Raw genomic sequence first — 24,646 nt, forward strand, 5'->3', positions numbered from 1 at the left:
GTCCCCTAGAGCCCGCCCTCCCGCCCCCGAACTCGGCCCTGGATCCGACGGCTCGGGACCTCCTCCAGGGCAGTGCGGCCCCATGATCTCAGAACAGGTCGTGTGGGGTTGTTGTTACTGTGATTTTACGGAAAGAAATTTGATTCGATTTTATTTTGTTCTGTAACTAACAACTAGCCTGTGCCTAGAGTCTCCGGAGTCCCGCCAGGCGTGGATCTGAGATTCCGTAAAGGTGACCGTGTTTTGATGGAACAGTGACTTCGTGAGATACGGTTGAAAGCTCCCTCTAAGTGTGGGAGTGTGGCCTGCCTGGGTGTCCTCGAGCTTCCGGTTTTGTAGTGATTTGAGACCGCTAAGATCATTGTTTTTCTCGTGGATGATTCCTGTGGTCTCAAAGAAACTTCGGGAACCTTTTGGTCACATGAAATAAATCATCAAGATCTTTGTTCAGCAAAGGCAATTTTTAGATCTTCTCTAGAAATTTTACCAGAAAAGTATTTAAACCTTCTCCTTTTATAAAACCCAGTTTTAATTTGCTTCTTCGTGGAACATCTTTGCCTCTCTTGTCCTGGCAGGTTGAGCAGGCACGTTGGGTAAATTAAAAGGGCAGAGGAAAGTCATATTTCTGGGGTTCAGTATGCCCGTGGTCGGTGAGCAGTAGGATCTTACATCCTATTAGAAAGGGAAAGTGTTCTTTAGATAATGGCTGGAAAATTGTGCGCGCGATCCCTTGCGGTGTGTTTTAGAAGCCGACGGACACTTTGTCAGAGTCACTTACAGCAGCGTTTGGTCAGTGTCGTGAGCGCGGAAGGATGCAGAGGACTGCGAGTGTCTCGAGCATGGTGGGAAGAAGACGCCCAGAGAGGTGTGCCGCGTTTGAAGTCCCGTCTCCCTGGCCCTCTCATCTGCAGTGCTTGGGGAATTTTCCTCAAATGACGGAAGTGCCACAAGCAGACGATGCGGGCGCACCCCGCGCTCTGATCGAGACGGGAACAAGAAGGACCACCCTCAGGGAAATACCACACTTCGCTCTCAGATGCTCAGATCGAATTTTACGCGGATCCTTGCCTTTCGTTCGGGAAAAGTCATTGCAGACCTCTTCTGGAACTTGTTTCCAGAAAAGTGTTTAAACCTTCTCCCTTGATAAAACTCAAAGGTGTAAGCAGACCACATAGTCTTTATTTAATTTTTTTTTTGGGGGGGGGCGTTAGAGAGAGGAGAATAATTTGTTCTCTGTGTCTCTTGCTGTGTATGCGTATGTTCATTCAATAATTTTTTTGGCTTCAATTTTTAAAAATAAGCCTAGGAGGGGGTTTTCCGATGCCATTAATTTGATATAGAAAGGAATACGAGTTTTTTCTTTCTCTCTTTTTCTTCCTTCCCTCCTTCCCTTCCTTATGCTGCTTTACAGTCTATCTTTGTTTCTTCACAGCTGTCTTTCAAGGCCCACATGTTAGATCACACAGTCACTCCGTGCTGGTGACATCTGGATTAGAGCCTTGTCTCCTGCTCTTGGCTCACCGTAGTGGCCGTTGCACCCGGAGCCTGTGAGGAAGGAGGCACGCTCATTACCTACAATAGACCCTTCATTATCCCTCCACGTTTTTCCCCCCGGAGGAATTGAATCTCATCTAAAACTGTGCAGAAACCAGGAAAGGCTTCCTGTCTGCAGGGCCCAGGGCGGGGCGCGACTTCCACGTTCGCTCTGCTCTCGGCCAGGGCCGGGACACCTTCTCGGTCTTCCCATCCGAGGCAGAGAAAGTCACCTGCGGGAGAGAGGTTGGTCAGCATTTCTGTGGCTCACACGCACCGCAGGGCTCCCCATGTCACCGTCGCCGCCACTTGTCCCCAGAGACAGGAAGCAGGGTCCCCGACTCGAGTCGTTAGCTGCGAAGTGGCTCTGCAGTTCGGCTTGGCTCACCCTTCGCATGCAGAATCCCTTTGGCCGTCTCGCTGTTTCTGCTTTTCCTGTCATTCTTCTTGTTGGCAGATTCTGATGAACCTTTTTATTTTCCCCTGACTTGCCTTGGAGAACAATTTCCGGACACGTTTTAGCATCTTAAGAATCGATGTGGAGACTTTAAAGCTATTTCTAATACTGCTGAGATTGAGACCAAAAAACGATGCCACGTATTTGTGGTTGGGTGACGTCACCTTGACCAATTTCTGTTGAGCCAATGGTTAAAAATCTGTGGACTGAGACATCTGTAAAGAGTCAAAATATAGAAATATAAAGGGATTGAAAGATGTTAGTGGTTAATTTACTCCTCTCACCTAGTAGGAAAAAAAAAGTTATCTTCGCCAACACCCCACATTTATTGAGCATTTATTGTGGCTGACGTGGGGACCAGGGAACTGTCGTCGTTTTGAAAGTGTCAGCCGAGGGCCTTCAGGTGGGGTCCATAGAGGGATTCAAACAAGGTTCATGCACGAGAAGGACGGCCAGGTTCTCGCTTTGTCTCGCCACCTTACCATCTTCTGTAGCCTCTCTCTGATTGGCGAGGGACCCCTTGGGCGGTCAGATTTGCCCTAAACCCTTCGGAGCCTCCAGCCGGACAGTGGCAAAGGCGACAGGCACAGTTGCAGGCTGTGGACCTCAGGCCTGCCCTGTGTGCTTGACCTCCGTGGCGAGGGATGGGCGGGAAGGCCTGTCCGTGTGATCGCGTGTAGTGGCTCGTGGGGCCCACTCCTCGTTAGCCCCCTGCGAGGCCATGTGGCAGTTGGCCACGGTCTTTATGTTGACAGAGCGTCTGGACAGTTCAGGGATGAGGCTCTGCCTCTTTCTCTCAGTGAGCATCCCACAAATCCTTTCCCTCGGTCCATCCTGCCATCTAGGAGGAGCTGCCGAAATGACGAAAGGGCAGGACAACTGCTGTCCAGGGCGGCAGCTGCCTCTCGCCACCCGCTGAACCATTAGACAAATGGGGCAAAGTGGGGTCTCGACCAGCGAGAACTTTGGTGGAGGTAGCGCCAGTCTACTCTCGGTTGAAGTGGGGCGTCAGGCCCTCCTTTCCCCAACTCTCATGGGGCCTTTAGCTCTCTAGATCCCGTTCCTCCCATTCTGCTGTTGGGAGTGAGATAGTGACTGTCCCCTTTACCCTGAGGGACCCTCTCCCTGGAGCAGCCCAGGGAAAAATGGTCGAAGCAGGTGTTGCCAGGAGCCCACCCATGTTTGCAACAAAAGCAAGAACCAGCAAGAAGTCCGGGGACTTTCTCCATCACAAGTGGTATCTCCTACGTGCTTTAATGACCAAGGATTAAGCCGGAAGTGGCATGCCGGACTAAAGGAATAATGGCACCAAGGAAATGAAGCAGAAAAACCCGGTTTCCTTCCTTGAAGCAGAAAAATATCCATTTATTTAAATGCATTGCAAAGAAAAGGACGGGGGGCCTCACGTGCTGGACCGTCCCCCAGCACAGAGTTCCACAGGTTTTTAAAGAGCTGTGCATCGCCCTGGCCAGACGGATGGCTGGAACCCTCAGGCTGCCTGCGGAAACCCACCCGCAGGCCCGGGACTCCATGAAGGCGCCAGAGCGTCCCTCCCTGACAAATGACTCCCTGATTCGGCCCTGCTCTCCTGCTTGTCCTCCTAGGCCCTTCCTTGCCTGGCTTAGCGCACACTTTATATTCAGCACCTCTAGTTACCCAGAAATTGCATGCGAAATCGTGAAATAAGAAGGCAGCGGGCCGTGCGCGTCCATCAGTTCTGCCTGGCGCTGCATCCGCCTTGACTCGTACCGTTCAGAGGCTGGGCTGGGGGATTCGCTTACCGAAAGCCCGAGGCCGGGAGGCCCCAAACACCTGCCCAAAGCCGCGATTTGAATACGTGCTCCCAGTGGACCTGCTATGTAACTGGGGTGAATCTGTAGAGATGAACGGAACCAAAATGAGATTTGAGACATTCCCGGTGGGCAAGCAGAGTGCCCGAGTGGAATGCAGATGGACGAGGTGGTTACCGTCACACGGGCGAATGCGGCGGTTATTGTCACATGCGCATATGTGGGACCCGACGATGTTCACTAGCAGGAGCCCTGTATGGCCCAGCGCTGACACCTAGCTCAGTCCGCAGGGACCCCATCCTGTCATCCGTCATGGGCAAGGAATCTACCAGAGTCCAGGACCAGGAATTCTAAAACCTTGTCATTAACGCTGTGACTGGGAAGTGCGAGGATGTCATCATTTGGAGGGCGGGAGCTACAGGGAGGAGGATGGGGTGGAAGGAGAGAAACAGCCACCCTGTGCCCAGCACGCCACATGCCAAGTTCCTTCCTTCTCAGGAGAGTCCCATCAGATAGGCAGGTGAGGCGCTGAGAAGGCGGACCCCGTGTGGGAGGCCGCCGGTGGCATGAATGGGATGGCGTAGGCCTTGGAGTCACACAGAGGTAGGATCGGAGCCCCGCCTTCCGCCACAGGTTCGGGGCGTGGGGCGAGCCCTGTAACATGTGCTTTCTCGTCCGTGCGATCTGGGCGGGCCCGCCTACGCCCTGGCTCAGGGCGGATTGCATCAGATACCGCGGGGAGCAGCGCAGGACAGACCCTTGGGAAACGGCAGGTGTTACTGGACCTACGACCTCACGGTGAAAGAGCCAAGATCCGAACCCTGAGCAGCGGGCCGCACCCCAGCCCTGTGCTCCTTCCGCGGTGAGCCCCGGCCTCGGGATCCACACTGGGGTGCTGTTTTGGTGAGGAGGACGAGCCCAGCCTGCTCAAGCGCAGACCCTCTGATGAGCCCAGGGCCATGGGAATTCTTAGCACGTCGGCTCTGAACACTGCAGACTCGTTCCCAGGCCTCCGTGGGCGGGGCTGAGACGGGCCGGAAGTGGACCTCATTCCGCTAAGCACGATATAGATTATTCTCTGAGCATCTCTGTATGCGTGAAGCATTTTATCTAAAAATTTACAACCCCCTCCCCGAAATTGCATAACTGAGATTTTATTAGATCTGGCCATTGATCAGATGAAGAGGGCAGGACACAGAGGAGTTTAAAGATAACCCTCTGCGGAGCTTCAGAATTTGCTGTGTCGCATCACGACAATTACCTGCCTGTGTCTGTCCACCCTACGACTGTATGTATCGCGTGTCTTTGCATCCCCGATGCCTAGCCCTGTGCCTGGCACGTAGTAGGTGCTCAGCACTCTTGGACTGATCTAGCGACATAGTAACAAAGAGCCAATAAGGGAGCAGATGCCGTCCCTTTCCCTGGGAACTGAGCCTCCGGAGCTGTGCATGTGGCTTTGGCGTGACTTCCGCTCCCCTTAGGACTGTAGGGCAGGTGGTCATGAGGGTGGAGCTGGGTTGGTCACTTGCGCTAGAAATGGTCACGTTCGGTTACTCAGGAGGCGGGTCAAGGGGGCCCCGCCTCCTGGTCTCCAGCAAGATGTGCTTTCATGATTCAGGTGTCAACTTCTGTGCACTCACTTAGCGGGGTCCCAAATAATGGTTCGCATGAGTCTGTTACCACTGATGCCCTTTGGAAGACGTATCAAATGCTGCCCATTAAAAACAAGCCATTTCACGGGCCTTTAATGATGACACTAATCACTGTGGATTTTTGTCTCCAAGAGTCCCGATGAGCAGAGGCGAGAAGTAAATTATGGAGCTAACTTTTATGTCTGTGGTTTATTGATCTGTGAGCTTCAAGAGAGCTAACTACAGCAGCCCCGAAAGCTTGGCGGTCCAGATTACCTTTTTCATCTATGTAATTGGGACACCAGGGTACGGTTAGTTTCCAATTTATATTAATAGAAAGAAAAAGAACATGATGTGCCATTTCTGTAATAAATAATGGACATATCAAAATATTCTACCTGGTAATTATAAATAAATCAGTTTTCCCATGAGCCGCTGAGGATCGCGTGGCTAATTCGTTGTGTACCTGATCACAGTTCATCAGGAGGAGGTTTTATGCCGCCGTGTATACTTACATGTCTCCAGAGTATCACCTAATCCACGCCGTTCGTTTCCTGTTTCTTAACAGGTGAAAGTCATGCTTCGCATCTGTTCCACGTTAGCTCGTGATACCTCGGAATCCAGCTCTTTCTTGAAAGTGGACCCACGGAAGAAGCAGATCACCCTGTACGACCCGCTGACGTGCGGGGGTCAGAATGCCTTCCCAAAGAGAGGCAACCAGGTTCCTCCCAAGATGTTTGCCTTTGATGCGGTTTTTCCACAAGATGCTTCTCAGGTGGGTATCGATGCCTCTCAGGGCCAGGCGATGTTAATTCGAGTTTTCGCTCATGCACTGGGGCCCGTGAGATGAGAGGGCGTCTTCTAGAGCTCTCTGGTGGACCAGTTCCTCCATCCACACAACACTTCTGGACCAGTTTAAGCTCCACTGAACAGTTTAGTGCATTGGAATTACTGATATCATGCCATGGGCAAGACCGCTCTGCCAGGATGTCAACAAAACATATCCTTGGGGAGAAGGAGGAGCAAGCCAGTCAGTGGATGTGTCCAGACTTAAAGCATCCTAAAGTGATGCTTACAACATAGCAGGAAGTTTCAGAACGATGCCACTGAGGTGCTGGCAACTGGGTGTGGGCGCAGAAAGAGGGGCGAAACGTTTCGAGGAGCTGGATTAGAAATAGACGGGCTCCTTGCGCCCCACAGAGGGGAAGTCTAGAGTGCTAGTGAGGAACTGGAGGGCTAGGCAGGGAAACTGAGGCTGGCATGCAGTCCCGTGGCCTGGATCTGTGGAGTAGTTGGGAAGAAGAGAGGCTAGCAGTAGCCGTTGTACCTGTCAGCTACTGCTGCATTACAAACCACCCTAAAATTCAGTGGCTTAAAACGATAAGCATTTATTATTACGCCTGAGTCTGTGGGTCAGCCGAGCCTGCTCCAGCTCAGCTCACACGTGTCTCTGCTCAGCTCTGGTTTCGGTCAGCAGCTCTGGCGATCTTGGCTGGATGCTGTCACACGTTTGGGGCTTGGCCGGCTTTAGGGTGGTCTAGAATGGCCTTAGCTGGGTCACCTGGTCTCGCTCCACATTGTCTGTCAGCAACCAGCAGGCTGTCCTGGGCTTCTCTGGTGGCAATGGCATGACCCAAGCTTGCAGGCCTCACGAGGCCAAGGCTGAGAATCGAAACACTGTCTTTTCTGCTGCATTCCACTGGCCCAGATTCGAGGGGCAGGGAAGAAACTCCACCTCTTGTTTGGAAGGGCTGCAAAGTCACCCTGCAAGGGGCTGCGAAGTCACCCTGCAAGGGACACACGCACAGGGAGGGGTGGAAAACCATGGCCATTTTTGTTAATTTGCTATGAATATAATCTTGGGGGCTCAGGGTGCCAAGATTCCTGGACCAACGCTTCTGGAGCCGATCCCAGCACGAACAGATGTCTACCAGAAGATTCTGTTGTACCATCTGGTGCAATTCATGTGCAATGAACTGATGCAACTGAGCCTTCTGGTAGACATCTATAACCCAGGTCACAGGTAGACAGTGGCCTATTCTGCTTGCATTCGGCATCAGACATCACCTATACCTTCCCGATACATTTCCCGCACTTCCCAAGATCTGTACAAAACAGCGTGCAACAGGGTGACTAACAGCCCTGAGCAGGTAGCTGTTAGAACCCCTCCTGTTCACTTCCTCTGTGTCGCGTCTGCGTGCAGGAAGGCGCGATGTTCACACAGGCTCCCGCGTTGCTCTGTTGGCACACGGCACACGTTACAGGCTCCATTCATCAACAATCTGAGCATGTGGTTCCCCCAAAGAGCTGATCGTGACAAGACATAGTACTTTATAAATAAATAAGTCCTATGGTTTCTCTCTTCAGTGTGTGTGTGTGCGTGTGCGTGTGCATGCATGTGTGTGTGTCTGTCGTACCACCCTACGGGCTCACTAATCTAAACCTCACGTTGGGTCTAATAAATGGCCTACAGACAATTTAATTAATGCAGTTAAAAATTTTCAAAAGCAAATCTCCCCGGGTTGTAAGAATTCCAAAGCAAACCCTAAATTAAACGCGGACTATTAATGTGTTTTTAAATTCAGTCCAGAAAAAGGAGCCATTTGTGTGGCTAGTCTTTATTTACATTCCGCACTTGGTTGCAGAGCCTGAATGCTCAGTATTACAGATGCACTCACTTTAGGATGCTTTACTTTTGCTAAAATTTTCAATATTGGGATAAACTACATTTCAAAAAAAATTTTCACAGGCATTGCTGTTTTCGCATTACAGACAAGGACATTGAGATTCAAGGATGAAGTCTGTCTTTCCTGCATTCTTCCCCTTGACTTCTCTGTGCCCTGCTCCATATGGGACTGTATCTTTGACCCCCGCTATTTTATCCACGATTTCCCAGCGTTTTGTCCTTGGGCAAGTCACTGCACCTCCCTGGGCCTCAGTGAGGGCTGATGTGAATCAATGAATGGATCCACGTGAGGTACTCAGAGCAGAGGAAGCATGTAGTAAGTGCTCAGTAAACGCGAGCTGCTTTCACTATGATATCATCACTGCTGGTCGTAGTATCATGCTGCTGGCCCTGGCCGGCCTCAGCCCCCAAGGGGTGAATACCCTTTCAGCCCCCACAGCGGGGAAGATGATGGTGTGTGTGCAGGGTGGGCCTCTGCTGAGGTCCTTGCCGTCAGCCTGGAAAACAGTAGCCAACACAGTGGCCCCAGATAGTTATTAATTTTACTTTTAACAACTTTAATAATTTTACTCTCTCAATCTCTAAGACATCAGCTTCCTGGAGCTAAGAAATTATGAGAAGAGTCCTTCCTTCTTGTCACCCTTTGGAGCCTTCTTTAGCGGCCTTCACTGGCCTTAGTGGTCATCGGCTGCCCACTGCTGGGGCAGAACTTTGGGGAGGTGACTTAGTCTGGGCTGCCATGAGAGAACACCCACAGTTCTGGAGGCGTCTTCTCACTGTGTCCTCGTGTGGTGAAAGAGACGAGAGAACTCTCTGGGGCCTCTTTTATAATCCCGTTCATGAGGGCTCCGTCCTCACGACCTAATCGCCTCTCGAAGGCCCCACCTCAAATGCCATCACATTAGATTTCAACATATGAATCGTGGAGGGGACAGATTTGGTCATCAGCAGGAGGAATGGCAGGGAGGAGTCAGCCCTGTGGGAGATCAGAGGCTTCTTGTACACCTGGCCCTGCCCACGGGGTCTGTGCTCGGGAAGGCTGCCTGCTTCTCTGGGCCCAGGAAAGGCAGCAAGTGGCCTTCGGGGGCCATTGTCAGCTCCGAACAAACAGCAGATGGACAGGTCACTGACATCTCTTCTCAGTAGATACTGGGCAGGAGCTCTGCAAGGGGAGGCTGCCTGCCCCGTGCCATGTGAGGCCTTTCCTGTGTCTCCTTGGGGCCTTTGCACAGGGGAGTCAGTAAAGGCACTTTGGTCCACACACAGCCAACATTGTCCCTGCTGACCTTGAACGGAACACAGTTTAGTTTATGGGTGGCTCAGGGTGGGCTCTCAGCCTCCTAACCGCCATCTCACTTTACATCCAAAGAAGACAGAGTTCATTTGGCAATGACTTCTCCCCGCTCTGGGAGGCGCCTCTGCAAATTCCATCGAGAAGATTCTACAACCTCGGTCTCAGGGTTCAGCAACAGGCTCTGTTGCCCCGGTCTGGCGGAGGCTGGGGCGGCAGTGACGGAGCCTGTCCTGCCAGCCCCTTTCACCCAGGAGGCGCCCCCAGCAGAGTTGCCGAGGCGACCACCGGAACGATTCATCATCGTTGGGAGTGTGGTTTTTCAATCTCAGTCAGGGAGAGAAAATTGATTTCTGAATACTCAGGTTCATTGTGCTGCTGCAGCGTGGAGCTGAATAACTGCATTCATCGCCGAGGCCGGGGTCGCATTCCCACCGGGAGGCCAGACGCTCCGAGGACCGCAAAGCCCGGGTGTTCCAGGGCCTCCGAATGCCTCCGAGCCGTCTGACTGCCACAGCGAATAATCCGCGAACCGGAGAGATGTTCCCCAGAGCTCCACGCCGGCCCATAAAATCGACTGGGTCCTTACTGTTTGCAGAGCGCAATATGATGGAGCGTTAATGAGGAGACACGAAAGTCATGAAGAGCCTGGGCCCTGCCCCGGGAGCTAATAGGTTTCATGTGTAAAGGATTTGTATACGTCACGTGTATCTGTAGAGAAAGAAAGGAAAGGCTAGTTTTGAAAGGAGGAGGCCGTAGATTGAGGAGGAGGAAGGAGGTTGGTAAGAAGGCACACACGCGTCACCAAGCTCCTGCCGACATTGAAACTGCGGTGTTCTCAAGGGCATTTGCCTGGAAGGGCACGTTCCCTCTTTCCGTCCTGTACGCCTGGTCCATTGTATAAGGAGTGTGTGCGTGTGCGTGTGGGTGTGTAAAGGAAGGATCTAGTTAGCAGAGGGCGAATGGAAAGTTTACGTGCCTTGTCTGGGAGGTCAAAACGGTGGCACGGAAGGGCATGGGGCCCCTGGAAGGGCATGGGGCCCGCAGAAGGGCATGGGGGCCCCCGGAAGGGCATGGGGCCCCCGGAAGGGCATGGGGCCCGCGGAAGGGCATGGGGCCCATGGAGGGCATGGGCCCCCGGAAGGGCATGGGGCCCACGGAAGGGGCATGGGCCCGCGGAAGGGCATGGGGTCACCCCGGAAGGGCATGGGGCCCGCAGAAGGGCATGGGGGCCCCCGGAAGGGCATGGGGCCCCCGGAAGGGCATGGGGCCCGCGGAAGGGCATGGGGGCCCCCGGAAGGGCATGGGGCCCACGGAAGGGCATGGGGCCCCCGGAAGGGCATGGGGACCCCCGGAAGGGCATGGGGCCCCCGGAAGGGCATGGGGACCCCCGGAAGGGCATGGGGCCCACAGAAGCGCCCGGTGTTCCCGTTCCAGCCTGTTCCTGCCTGGTCTGCAGACGCAGCAGCTGAAATGCACCAGCAATTAGCAGAAGGGTGGTTTGCATTAGTGCGTGTAATGCGGGGGCTGGCTTGGGGGCGGGCGGTACCGGAGGGGGTGCAGCACCTCCAGAGGCCATTACGGGCTGACTCACCTGAGAACGCGATGGCCGCGAGCCCCAGGAAAGCGGGCTCGCACTTCCGCTCCTGCTGGTCCCCTCACCACCCATGTCTCCCCTTGTGTCTGCCAGGCTGAAGTGTGTGCCGGAACCGTGGCGGAGGTGATCCAGTCGGTGGTCAACGGGGCCGACGGCTGCGTGTTCTGTTTCGGCCACGCCAAGCTGGGTCAGTGACGGCTGTACTTTATGCTGCTGCTCGTTGGGTTCCCAGTCACCCGTTTCATTCTTCTGTATTGTCCCAGAGTCCTCAGAGGAAAGGAACAGTTGTCTCCCTTAGGTGCTGCGTTAAATAACCATGAATCATCATGTCTGCTTTTGAAATGCAGATGTGCATCCAAAGTTAATACCCAGTAGTCTAGGAAAGCCTTTGAGGCCAGGAGATGAACAGAGCGCGGTGGCCGGGTTGTTCCCATCTGGCCCGGGTTAAGGTCATGCCCAGGAAGCCAGTAGGAAAATGTACATTTTCTGAGCAGGGGCTGTAGGGAAGCAGAGAGGGATCTGGGCTGGTACCGGAGTTGACATAAAAGCCAGAGAAGCAGCTCCAAGCAAAGCCCAGAACCCTGTCGGGACCTGCCTGGGGAGAGTCTGAGCCGTTGTTGCTTCCCAGCATCTAGCTGCCGGGCCAGCCCTGGGCTGGGCACCCGGGGAGGGGAGCCCCTGAATGCCCGACAACGGGTTTGATGACTGATTCCCCTCCAAGTGCTTCTTGGTCCTGACCTGTGGCCATCTGCTCATCGGGTCTTACCTTCCATGCTCGATATGTTAGTGTTTTGGGGAGGCTCCAAAACGGGTCCCTTGGCCAGGATTCCAAGCGAGGCCTTGCAGAGGGCGGAGGCCAGCGCCAGGCCAGACGGGAAGCCCTCGCCATCTCCCTGCTGCTTGTCTTCCCGCCCCGTCCTTCTCCATTTCCGATCAAAGCCGTGATCCGGAGTTTAATGGAATTTGCCCGTGCTATAAAAATACACTCAGCGTTTCACTCGAGAATGGATATAAAGTGTAAGTACGTGGATTTCCTCTGTGGTGAGAAGAAGAAACGTAATAGTGAGGAAAGGTCCCCGCCTTCCCACGATATGTAAAACGGTGCAGAAACGGAACAGCTCGTGGTGTTTGGGGTCCTCGAGGTGCATCGTGGTTTAAGCTCGTCATGCTCCTGGGCTGTCGCGGTCTCCGCTGCAGTCATTCAATCGGTGGGACTAGGAAATGTCTTTTTGTTTCTGCTGAATTTTTCGTTCCCCTTTTCATTTTCTTCCTTCCCTTTCCCCCTCCTTCTCCACATTCCTTTCTTCTGCATCTCTGTCATCTTGAGACCCTACAGAGTGGCGCCCGGACACTCAAGCTGCCATCCTCTCCTCCCTTGTCCCCCCAGGGAAATCCTACACCATGATCGGCAAGGACGACTCCATGCAAAACTTGGGCATCATCCCCTGTGCCATCTCCTGGCTCTTCAAGCTGATAAATGAACGGAAAGAGAAGACGGGGGCCCGTTTCTCAGTCCGGATCTCGGCCGTGGAGGTGTGGGGCAAGGAGGAGAACCTGCGGGACCTGCTGTCCGAGGTGGCCACGGGCAGCCTGCAGGACGGCCAGTCCCCGGGCGTGTACCTGTGCGAGGACCCCATCTGTGGCACGCAGGTGATTGCTTCTGGAGCTCGGCCAGCTCCCAGGTGGCTCGTCCCTGCCTCTGAGGCCGGGGCAGCTCAGCCCATGACTCATGAGCATGTGAACCAGGAGGCTTGCGAGCGTTTAAGGTGGACGGGGACTTGACAGCTGCCAGCTGTGGGGCCATCTGCCCACCCAACCGAGATATTTGTACCTTGACTCTAATTGACAATGAGCAGGAACCACAACTGTCGTAGCATTTGGAAGAAATCGAATTTACTTTCTTTACTCGCCTTTCGGGGGAGGGGGGCAAAAAAAAAAAAGTACAATCTTTCTTTTGTTTAACAACAAACCGAAATATTTACTGCTCTACACGAATAGCTGCAGCCATTACTGGGGCTGTTTATGGCTCTATAAACTGTGTTTCTGGCACTGGCTCTCGGCCGGATTAGTAGTGCTGTAGGAAAAAACTAATAACCGCTTTCTAATTAGAACCGTGATATAATTACTAGAACCGTGGAAGCCAAGAGAGGCTCCGGTTTGCCCTTTCGGGATGTCGCTCCCGTTGTGAGAGTTTCTCTCTTGCTGTCTTACTGCAGATAGACGTAGGCGTGGAGCGGATCCAGAATAACCCGTTCTTCCAGCCTCTCGCAGTGGCTTTGTTTCCTAATCGTATCAGGCACCTTCTTTTTCAGACAGGTGGGGTGGTTGCCGCAGGTGAGGGTCCCCTCTCGCTGCGCCTGTCTTCTCACACCTGGCCACGCTCCTCCTGCAGCTCAGCTCGGATCCTCCCGCCTGCATTGTAAATCCTCCATTCTCGAATTCCTCCCGACTCACGAGGCCCTCAAGGCGCCTTTCCAGCGTCATCTCTTACCACCCTGCTCCTGGCCACTCCTCTTAAATGACGCTGACGTCTCCTAAGAAGGCGGTGCGCCCCCGACTTCAGGGTGTGTGTCCATCGCTGGGGATCTTGTTAGCATGCAGATTCCGGTTCAGTGGGTCACGGACGGGGCCCCTGGTTCTGCATGTCTAACAGACTGCCCAGCGACTGACCACACTCTCGGTGGTGAAGCTTTCAGGCTCCAGCCAGGCTCCCTCTTACCCTGGGCCTTTGCATGTTCTGTTCCCCATGCATGGAACACTCCTCCTCCTCCCTTGCTCTCTTCACCTAGCTAGATGCCACTTCTTCCAGGAAGGCCTCTTAGATGTTTCCCCCAAGGTCACTAGAACACTCACAGCACTTATATTGTGGCTGCCTGGTTAGTTTCAGCAATGCCCAAAGAGTGGGTACCACGTCTGCCTAAAATTGGCTGTTCATGGATTTAATGATGTGTCAGATACCACTTGGATATGGAATCTAATTAGAATGCAAACTAGTTGGTCGTGCAAACCGTAACCCAGCGGTTCTCAAACTTTACTCTTAATCAGAGTCACCTGGGGAACTCGTGAAGTACAGATTGCTAGGCTTCCACCTCTAGAATTTCTGATTCAACAGGCCTGGGACAGAGCTCCAAAATGTGCATTTCCAGCACGTTCCCAAGGGATGCTGCTGCTGTCTGTCTAGGGACACACACTTTGAGAACCATAATCTGTAGCCTGAGACGTGCTTAGACGGTATCTACAGAGCACTGTGAAGGGAGCCAGCGTCCGCATGCCCAGCGCCCCTGCTCCGAGCATCAGCTAGATGCTCAAGTATGCTACAGCCTCTGCCCACTTCATGATGTCATGAATGAGGTTCCACGCAGGTGAAAGACCTGGTTAACTGAAGGCCAAGAATAGGAAGAGGAAGAGACCGACATGTCCTTTATTTTAACTCTTCTTGTTGAAAAATCTTTAAAGTTCATTGGTTAATTTTTCTGCCATTGTAAATACGAAAAAAAAAAAAAAAGAACACAATAGAATCTCTCCCTGAAGTATGAAGATTTTTATAGTCTTGGGTTCCAAATATTAGCTCTCACAGCCAGAATTATAGGTATAGCTAGAGTCAGAGTAGAAAAGTATCAGAATTTGTACCAATTCTAAGGCATATACTGGAGATCATTTCTTTGAATGTATCAGAAATATGAGTTTCCTTTTCTCCCAAAGAAGGGAGTGACAGTCAAACTCTGATACTATTGTTTTAATTAAGGTTTACTTATGATTGCTAAGGAACCTAATAGGATTTAGACACATTACCCACAACGTTTTCTTTATTCAATCAGTAAGTATACCATGCACATGAATTTAGGAACTGAAGACAAAAGTAGATATCCCATAAAGGATATAGATGAGATATTTAAGGATCTTGGGTGTTTTCATACATCTTTGATGCTTCTTGTTTATAAGTATGCTGGTAAATGTGGTCTAAAACTGACTTTAATTAATAGCTGGAAAAATTGAGAGCTGATTTAAAGCTAGCCAGGTTTTTTTGCTTCTTTGGGACACTCGTGCTATCAACTGAAATCACATTTTGCAACCTACCTGTGTGCAACCAGGACTCTTTGTGATGCGGATGCAGCCACATTCCTCGAGTTTTCTTAGGTAAATGGATCGATTGCGCAGGGTGTTGGTTCGCTGGCCTCTGTGGGGATCAGGGATACAACCCTTGGCTTCTCACACCTGCTATTTATAGGTTCTGCTTAAATGGTAAAATGAGTAAAATCATGTGTCATCCAGTAAGTGTGCTCCATAGAGATCTTTAGGAATGAATGAATGAAGCTGAGAATGGCATGCGCGTAAAGGGACCTAGTTCCGGAAGGGTTTCCGGCCTCCGAGAGGTCCGGAAGGGCCAGGCCAGGCGCGAGGGGCGGGCAAGCCCTCCGGCGCCTGCAGCCTCAGCTCGGCGCGTGTGTCTTCCAGCTGCAGAACCAGAGCGAGCTGCGGGCGCCCACCGCCGAGAAGGCCGCCTTCTTCCTGGACGCCGCCATCGCCTCGCGCCGGGGCAACCAGCAGGACTGCGACGAGGACGACCACCGCAACTCGCACATGCTCTTCACGCTGCACATCTACCAGTACCGCATGGAGAAGAGCGGGAAAGGGGGAAGTAAGTGTCCCAGCCTCGGCCCTCGTGCCGCGGCGGCAGCCCTGGGGCTGTTGAGAAGCCCCTCCCCCTCGCCCCTCCCACTCCCCCATCCCCCTCATCCCCCCACTGAGGGCTGCCGTGACCTGTGCTTAACGCAGGACAGTTTTCCAGTCTGGAGCAGGCATCAAGATCCTCGTTGAGTATGGGCTAAAGTTTACTTTCGACCTGTCTTAGGGGGAAGGGTTTGCTTTGGTGAAGATAATTTATGAATGTAATTGCTATGGGAATGCGGGGAGGGGGGCGGGGCGGGGTTAAAAAAAGAGAAACAGCTGCTTAAGGCATCTTTCTGTTCACAAACCTTAAAGGTGCTCCTGGGGGCAGAGCAACGTTTGTCCACCAGACACCCTGGCCATATGCTATAACCATTAGCTCGAGTCCGCTCAATGGACCCAAAAGAAACAAAGTCAGGCTTTTTATATAGTTTGTAAATGGGACGAGGGAACAGCAAACCCGACTCTGGGAACGCCCGTTGCTTATGTTTCTCTGTGAAAACCCAGACCGGGTCCCTGTGACAGCCGCACTGCCAGGGACCGACTGGACTGTGATACGGTCCTCTCTCGGCTGTGGTCAAAGCCACACTCGCCGTGATGCTCTGCTCTGTCCTCCGCCTGTGACGTGGGTGCTTGGCGTTCAAGATCCGTCTCAGTGGGATCTTGGCCCGTGGGCAAAGTGGTCCATCGGCCTCACTGGGCCACTTGTGGGCGTCGGTGGCCAGGCCGTGGCTTGCACGCTCTCCCAATGTCCACTTCTGTAGCGCTTTCAAAACACAGGCAACTGGCCCCTAGCGCTTTCTGAATGATGGTCTCAAGGACACGTGATGTCAATAAAGCAAACAGAAACTTCTAGTAAGGAGGCCAACTCTGGCGGCTGGAAATAGAGAAGCTAATTGACTAACAGAGAGGCAATCAACAAACCTGCTTCCGGGCAGAGCTTGGAATTAAGACAGCCAACTGGGATTGAGGGATGGGCTCCCTAACTTCTCCCTAAGTCTCCTTGCTGCCCAAAGTCTTGAAAAAGTGGTATGCTGAAGAGAGAGCTCTGGGGGCTTCTGCGGCCCAGTCTTTTGCCATTGCACCTACTCCTTAGCTGCCGTTGTTATGATTCAGGTTAACGAGGCAGGATTTCCATTCAGTAATACTTACGCTTCCTGTGTGCCGTTAGATAAGAGTCGGCAAATCTATACAGTCATGTACCCACCACCACTGTCAGGATATAGTGCAAAGCCATCACCACGGAATGTTCCGTCATGTTCCTTGCAGTCCCCTCCCTGGACCCTGACAACCCCGATCTGATCTTTGTCCTGGTAGTTTTGCCTTTATTCAGAAAAATCACAGAAATGGAATCGTATGGCCCATCTGTGGACTTGTGTGTCTGGTTCCGTTCAATGAGCAATTGAGATTCATCTACGTTGTTGTAGGTACCAGTCGGTCAATGATTTTGGTTGCTACCTACTTGTTTAGTTTTGACTGGGCCTAAAGACTTGCCCTGAATCCCTACCCTCAGGACTGAAATCTCACTGTAGTCTCTGGCCTGGGGTAGAGTCCCAGTACCTGGGACTAGGCTTCATGGCCTTGCACTGGCCGCTGCCCAGAATTTGGAGACCCTGGTCCTCACTCGTGGTGCCCTAGATGCTCAGGGAGGTGCACTCTCCACAGACCAGATCTCTCTTGACAACCAGCACTAGCGAGAAAGATCCGACTGGGGATTAGGAGAGGGGCGAGAGGATCCAGGCCTTTAAAATCCATAACAGAATTATGTCCTAACGATCAGAGAGCTGGCTTTAAATCTTGCTCTCAGCCGATTTTTTTTTTCCTGAGCTGTGTCTTGGCAGCATGAATGTGGGAGTCTGAAAAATGTTTATTTTATTCTTTTAGGCTGTCGATAATAATAATAATAATAATAATAATAATAATCATCATCATCATCAGAGCCTGCAGTGGGTTCTTGTACTTTCAGCAAAGGGTGACTCATGAAAGATCCGAAGGTTGAGGCAAATGGCTTCCAAATGGAGCCGAGTGCGAAAGCCTCCGGATGTGGGATAATCTCCTCCTTCTAGGTCACAAACTAAGCTGAAAACAACTCTGTTTTTGGTTTTTCACGTTTTGTTTCATAGTTGTGCTCTCAGCTTGGAATCTGGACTTAGGGAGGAATCTCGAAAACAAAGAAGCAGTTAATGAAATTACGTCGGCTGTAAGAATTTAAAACTCGCCTTCCACAAAAGCGGAGGCTAAAACATTCCCTAAACCCGACAATCCACCTTGAATCAGTATTTAATGAATTCTGGCCACTTATTAAATATTTAATATCAAACTCATTTTTTTTTCTATTTATAAATTGCAGAAGCTAATTGCTTTTAAATAATAAATTTGGGTTAAAGAAAAAGGCAAGTATCGTTAATGGCTTCTAAAACCTTTTTGGGTGTTTCTAATGATTCTGTAATTGAGAACAAAGAAGGGGCAGGAGGCCAGGCTGAGACGAGGGGAAGCCCCAAAGTCGTGGGAGATGTCCTCTGCCTCCCACACCCGGCTTCTCGTGGGGCAGGGAGTCAGGACAGAATGCACGTGGCCACCCAGCCCAGGACTTGCTCGACTTCGGTGAATTTATCACTGTTTAAAATGTGATGAGGAAATGCGGAGTGTTGTTTAAAATAGAAATTTTGTTTACTTATATGTAAGGAGTAACCCCTGTGGACCTAGCAGCCAGAACTCAATTAAGGGAGAGTTTATTAATTAGCCGCCCGGTAGGGAAGCGGAGATTGGAGTAACTGGCCATCGGAGGCTTAGGTGACGGATTCAAAGAGGTCTCTGCCCCAGGAATTAAACTCGCCGTGCGCATGTGCACCTGAATCTTACACACATACATGCATTTTACACACACGCAGATCTGTATTTAAGTAAGTAGTCAAAAATGTTTTAAACATGTCCAGTCAAGATAGACAAGAAAATTCTGTGTCGGTGTGTCACTGTTTTGCAAACAGCACTCGGTTAACCTTAAACTATTTCCCCGGTTTAAAAGATTTTGGAGCCTTAGCGGGGCTGACTCTTTGCCCGTTATGGAGCCTCCCCGACTTTAACAAGCTAAAATCCGTCACGGCTGAGAACCCCCTTGGGATTTTCAGCACTGGGGAAGGGACCCTGACGCGTATCAGGAATCTGAAGCAAGATGGTACTAGTGATGCTTCGGGCTAATACATTCATGATACAGAAGTTTTACAAGGCCTGTTGATAAAGATGGTTTTTAAAAGCATCACTTTGATGAGTAATCTAAGCTTGCAAGCAACTGTTGCCCAGGGTCAAGAATGACACTGTGTCTCTGACTAGTTCATTTACTTTATTGCTTCCAGGGGTTGCCTGGTGGCCAAGTGTGGGCTGGTCTGGGCTGGCTGTGTGTGCAGATGGGGGAGTGGACATGCACGTGGGCACTCCTCTGGTTACAGCTGGTTACAAGTCTGGTCCAGCTGTTTTCTTCATTTCGGTTTTCTTTTGACAAACAACTACTCTTTCTCGATATCTTGGAGTGGCTTGAATCAGCTCCTGCTCTGTCCTGGGCTGTGTGGTCCACAGGACTCTAGTAATCCATCGTTTAGGTAGCGGATATGGGAAAAGAGATCCTGGAAAGGACATGGCTTCTAAAGGAGGCACAGCCGGGTCTCTGATGTCCCTCAGGGCGAAACCCAGTGCAGCGGAGACGTGTCCCCCTTGGTCAATAATAAAAAGACAGTTTTATATTTTTAGATTTTCATAGTATAATTTTTTTTAATTTTTAACATCTTTGGCCAGGAGAATATTCCAAGCGATGCAGTCTGCAATTCCCATAGCAACCTCGCAGGGCGTTCCCGTCACCTCCATCACAGCAGCAGCTCCGAGCCGTCTGGGGCCCCGGGTCCCCTGCCCTGCCACTCTCGGCAGATAACCAGCTTCCTGTTTAAAAAGGAGGAGAAACAGCTAAGCTGCCGCATCACCTCCGCTTCTCTCAGCTTCCACATCGCCTTGTCCCTCGACCTCGGGTCCCCCCGGGTCCTTCCCTGTAGGTCCGCTTCCTCCCATCACCTTGCCTTCTTTATCCTGTCCCTTCTGGGAACTTGCCGATAGAGACCCCATCAATCGTCTACTTGTGCTTTGATTCTCAATCTCTCCTACCACCAAAGTGAGGGCTGCCTCCTCCTGGAAAAAAAAGGCAAGCGACGATGACAGCAGCAGTCAAGACAGCCTGGGCTGTGCCTCCCTGCCCCGTTGAGCTGCCTCCCCCAGAAAGCCTTTCGGATTCTCCCGTGTGTGATCTTTGTCTTTGCTTTGAGTCCCACACCAGTCTGGGGGCTGGTTAGCCATCGCCTCCCTCCACCTCATGTCTCGGTCATTCAGGGGACCATCTAAGTTGCAGGAGACAAGCTCCCCGAGGACGGAGTCCCCTGGTACCCATCTGTCTGTCCTCCGCAGGCCTAGTATTGTGCCTGGCGCATCAGCACTCCGTCCCTGTGATAAATCAAATGGAACGTGCGCTGCCTTGTAAACAATGCACGAATGTCTCCATCATCTGGTTTAGCTATTCTTCAGGGAGAGAGAGTCCAGCTGCCTTTCGTGTAAGCAGGCGGCGTGAGCTGGTCAGTTAATTGAGAAAGTTAGTTAAAAAGAGAAAGCATACAAAATGATACAGTCATGTCATACACATTTTATTTTTGTTAATTAATTTTTTTTTATGGTGACATTGGATAACAAAATCCAGTAAGTTTCAGCTGTACATTTTAATGGCAAGGCATGTATATATTTACACTGTGTGTTCACCGCCCATAGTTAGATTTCTTTCTGTTACCACATATTTGACCCCTTTACCCCATCTACCTCCCTCCCCTCTGGTAACCGCTAGTCCATTGTCCATGTCCCTGAGTCTCTGTTTGTCCAGTTCATTTTTTGCTTTTAGATTTATATCTCACATAGAAGTGATATCATGTGATTTTCAACTTTTTTTGTCTGGCTTATTTAACTTAGCATGATTATCTTGAGGTCCGAACATTTTATTTTAACTTAAAACAAGTAGGTGTGTATTTATTCATTGATCTTCTGATACAACTTGAGATTCTGACTTTCATAAACCACACATAGATTCATAGTCTGGTTTTTACTTTAAATTTCTTCTAAGTAATTCAGGAACATAAACGACATTCATACAGCCAACTGGGTGTCAACGGTTTCTAGATTCTCAAAATTTGTTCCACTCCGTAATTTCTCATTTACACCTAATTCATTATCTTTTTAATTAAAAAACTAATTTTTATCCTATCTTTTCAAAGCAGTGAGTTCAGTTTTTATAGAAACATTAACTGTCCTTACATGATTATATGTTATTAGTTTACATAATAGTTGATTATATTTTTACCTATTGTACCAAGTACAAGCAACATAATTAAATTTTGGAAGAAACCCAGCTGATAGTAAGTATATAGCTTATTTTGGGGGAGCAAAGTAAATAGACTGACTAGAGGACAACCAGCGCTGGCCGCGAGCATTCAGCATGCCATGGTCACCAATCCTGTGCCTTGCACCAGTTACGGGGACAGCAGCTTCACCTGGCCAGGTGGCAAGGCAGTAGTTCCCAAACTCTGCCGCACACGAGAATCACCTGGGGAGCTTTTCAGTGACTCCCGCTGCCCGCATCACACTTCAGATCAATTAAGTTGGAAAGCCTGCCAGCGGAAGCCGGGCACCAGTATTATGTTTAGAGATTCCAAGGTGATTCTGATGTGCAGCGAACTTTGGGAACCGTGGAGCTCTGGGAAGGTGAGTTAAAAGGGCTTCTACAGATAGCTCTGGACTTCCGCATTATATTCAGCTTTATGCGATTTTAGGCGATTTATTTAACATCCGTGAATCTCATTTTCCCCATCTATAGAATGGAGCCGATTCTTGCATTGCAGGATCATTGCGGGAATTAAGCACTATTCGAATAATTCAGCATTTCCTGGCATCTATGAGGTGCTCAATGGACTTGAGCTGGGAGAACGGCTCAGGAGTGGGGTGAAATGAGCGTGTTGAGAGTAAGTTAGGTGACAATCTGGTTTGGCCAAAGTCTAGACTTAAACTATACATATTAGACTATAAATAAAGGATGGCTCAAGGCAGACTGCGAGTTATGTTCGTTTAACCCTGCAGCTGTGACCTCAGAGATCTGAAGTCAGCGAGGAAGCTGTTTCTTAACTGCTATTAATTATCACCCATTTCATTCATTGATTGGAGAACTACTTTCTCTCCAGCCACCTGTAGTAACGTAAATTCTTGATAATAGCAAATGACCTGTGCTCACTCACCTTGTACCCTTCCAAATTAGGCACCATGCACGAAATCCAGAATTCTTTGACAATCGAAACTCCAGTGGGTATAGAGAGCAGAGTCGATTTTCCATTGTCTAAATGTGACTCTCGTTTTGAGTCATGCAGGTATAATTATAGGTATTTTATAATATTCTTCTTCGGCACGGTCTAAACTGCGCCTTTGTTCTCTGTGTTCTATTTTACTGCATGTACATTATGCTTTTTATTCCATTACATCAAATGGACTATTAGAGTCTGAAAGTCCAAATTGGTCTCTGTCTTTGCCCTTTAATCTGTGGTGCACGTTGAGTATCTGAGCTTCTCCTGTCTATGTAATTAGGTTGCCAAACAGATGATATTTTGCTTTAAAAATGACTATTTCCCTAGCATGCCGCCATGACCTGATCTTGCATGACACAAAATAGGATCAAAGAGAAATAATATGTGCTAGCTTCCATTTTAAAGGTTTTTACCTGGGATGGTGAAAGGTAAACAAAATATCACAGCCTGAGCGTAAAAAAAACTCTGCCATAAATGTACCAAAGAAAATGGAGAGGCCGAATTGAAATGCTGTGCTTTAGGTAAACATTTATCACCTCCCTTTTCCCATATGAGAGATGGAAATTGAGGGTGAGGTGGGGTAGGCACAAGGTTACTATTTGGACAGTGGCCCCGGCCCTCGCCCGCCCGCAGCGGCAAGGCTGCGTGGCTCTGCCCGCAGATGTGCGCATGCCCGGACGCTGCCCGCAAGCTCCTCCCCGCAGGGCCCAGGCTCGCACATCCCACCCCCGTATCAACTTTGTGGACCACTGCGCCTCTGCCTTGCCCCAGAATGACCTGGTGTTCACAACGGCTTTGGGAAGTTTGGATCTCGACCTTTGCTATGTTCCTTCTGTGCAGAATAGGGGAAGGCCGTGGAAATAGGAAGCAACGAGAGGTGGGCCAGGCATGATGGTGTGAGCTGGGCGCCCTGGAAAGGTCGGAGTCCAGAGTCTGCAGCTGCCTGAGGAGTGAGGGGGAGAGGGAAGGGAGGTCATCCAGGAGCTGCGGTGCTGTGCTGAGGGCCGCACTGCCTGGGAGAGTAGGGCCTGGGACAGTTAGGCAGTTTTGAAGATCCCGCTGCCTCCAGAACTGGTTTAGACCACGTGGTGTAGGATGCAGAGCACAGGTGTTGAAGGTTTGAATCCTGGCTCCGTCACCGACAGTGTGATCATGGGCGAGTGTCCTTTTTTATTTTCTTTTTTTTTAAACAGCTTTAATAAGATACATATAAAATAGACTGCATGCATTTAAAGTATCTAATTTGACAAGTTTTATCATATGTATGTACCCATGAAACCGTTCCCTGCAATCAAGATAATGAACTTATACATCACCCGCAAAGTTCCCTTGGGACTTTTGAAATCACCCCCTCCAGTCCCTCCCCACCCCCGCGATCTCTGAGAAGCTTCAGTTCCTAGACATTAGTTTGCGTTTCCTAGAATCTTATATAGATCGAATCAAATCGTACAGTCCGTACGCTTTTGTGTGTGATTCCTTTCACTTAGCATAATTATTTCGGGGTTCGATCACTTTATCGCACGTATCAATAGTTTATTTATTTATTTACATTCGAGTATTATTCCATCGTCCGAATCAACCGGTTTGCTTGTCCATTCATTCACCCACTGGGGGACGTTTGTGTTGTTTCCAGTTTGGGACTATTCTGGATAAAAGTACTATGAACGTGCAGGTACAAATCTGTGTCTGGACATGTATTTCCTCCTCTTTTGGTTAATGCCTGGAATTGGAATGGCTGGACCATGTGGTAGATGTATGTATCACGTTTTAAGAAACGGCCAAACCGTTTTCCGTGGTGATTATGCCATTTTAGATCCCCACCGGCAGCACACGGGTGTCCAATGTCCCCATATCCCCACCAACACAGTGTGGTCGTTATTTTAAATTTTAGCCTCTTAGTGTAATAAGGATGTAGTAGTATCTTGCTGTGGTTTTAATTTGCATTTCACCAGTAACCAATGATGTCTAGCATCTTTTCATGTGCTCATTTGGCATCCATACATCTTTTTAGGTGACGTGTCTTTGCCTTTTTTAAAATTGTTTTTGTCATATATTAAGTTTTGAGAGTTTTTTTTTTTTTTATTATATTCTAGATACAAGTCCTCGGTCAGAGATGTGATTAGCAAATATCGTCTCCCTGTCTGTGGTTTAATTTTTCATTCTCTTAACCATGTATTTTCAAGAGCAGAACCTGATTAAGTTCCCTTTATCTATGTGTTCTTTTAGGAATCACACTTTTGGTGTCATATCTAAGAAATCTTTGCCTAACTCAAGCTTAAAAAAATTTCATATTATTCTTTTTTTTTCCAGAAATTTTATAAGTTTAGGTTTTATCTTTAGCCCTTGGATCTATTTTAGTTAACTTTTGTGACTTGTGCAATGTATGGGTTAAAGGGTTTTTAGCATATGTAAAAATATCCGATTGTTCTAGTAGATTTGTTGTAAAAACTATACTTTCTCTACTAAATTACCTTAGCAAATTTGACGAAAATTATTTGTCCATATTTGTGTGGGTCTATTTCTGGTCTCTGTTCTGTTCCATTGATCTTTTCTCTGTCTTGATACCAATACCACACTGTCCTGATTATGGTGGCTTTATAATAAGTCTTAAAATCAGAT

The 24,646-nt window shown here is 49.9% G+C and overlaps 1 protein-coding gene across 1 annotated transcript in view; it reads left to right on the forward strand.

Annotated features, from left to right (window-relative positions):
- KIF26B (kinesin family member 26B) overlaps nt 1-24,646 on the forward strand; it is a 380,111-nt gene that overhangs the window by 300,328 nt on the left and 55,137 nt on the right. Inside the window, exons 6-9 of the mRNA XM_036235366.1 lie at nt 5,980-6,186; nt 11,079-11,172; nt 12,373-12,635; nt 15,441-15,624. Coding sequence (XP_036091259.1) covers nt 5,980-6,186; nt 11,079-11,172; nt 12,373-12,635; nt 15,441-15,624 — 748 coding nt within the window. The remainder of the gene's footprint in view (nt 1-5,979; nt 6,187-11,078; nt 11,173-12,372; nt 12,636-15,440; nt 15,625-24,646) is intronic.

The sequence above is a fragment of the Rousettus aegyptiacus genome, unplaced genomic scaffold (genome assembly GCF_014176215.1).
Source record: "Rousettus aegyptiacus isolate mRouAeg1 unplaced genomic scaffold, mRouAeg1.p scaffold_m13_p_18, whole genome shotgun sequence".
NCBI lineage: Eukaryota > Metazoa > Chordata > Mammalia > Chiroptera > Pteropodidae > Rousettus > Rousettus aegyptiacus.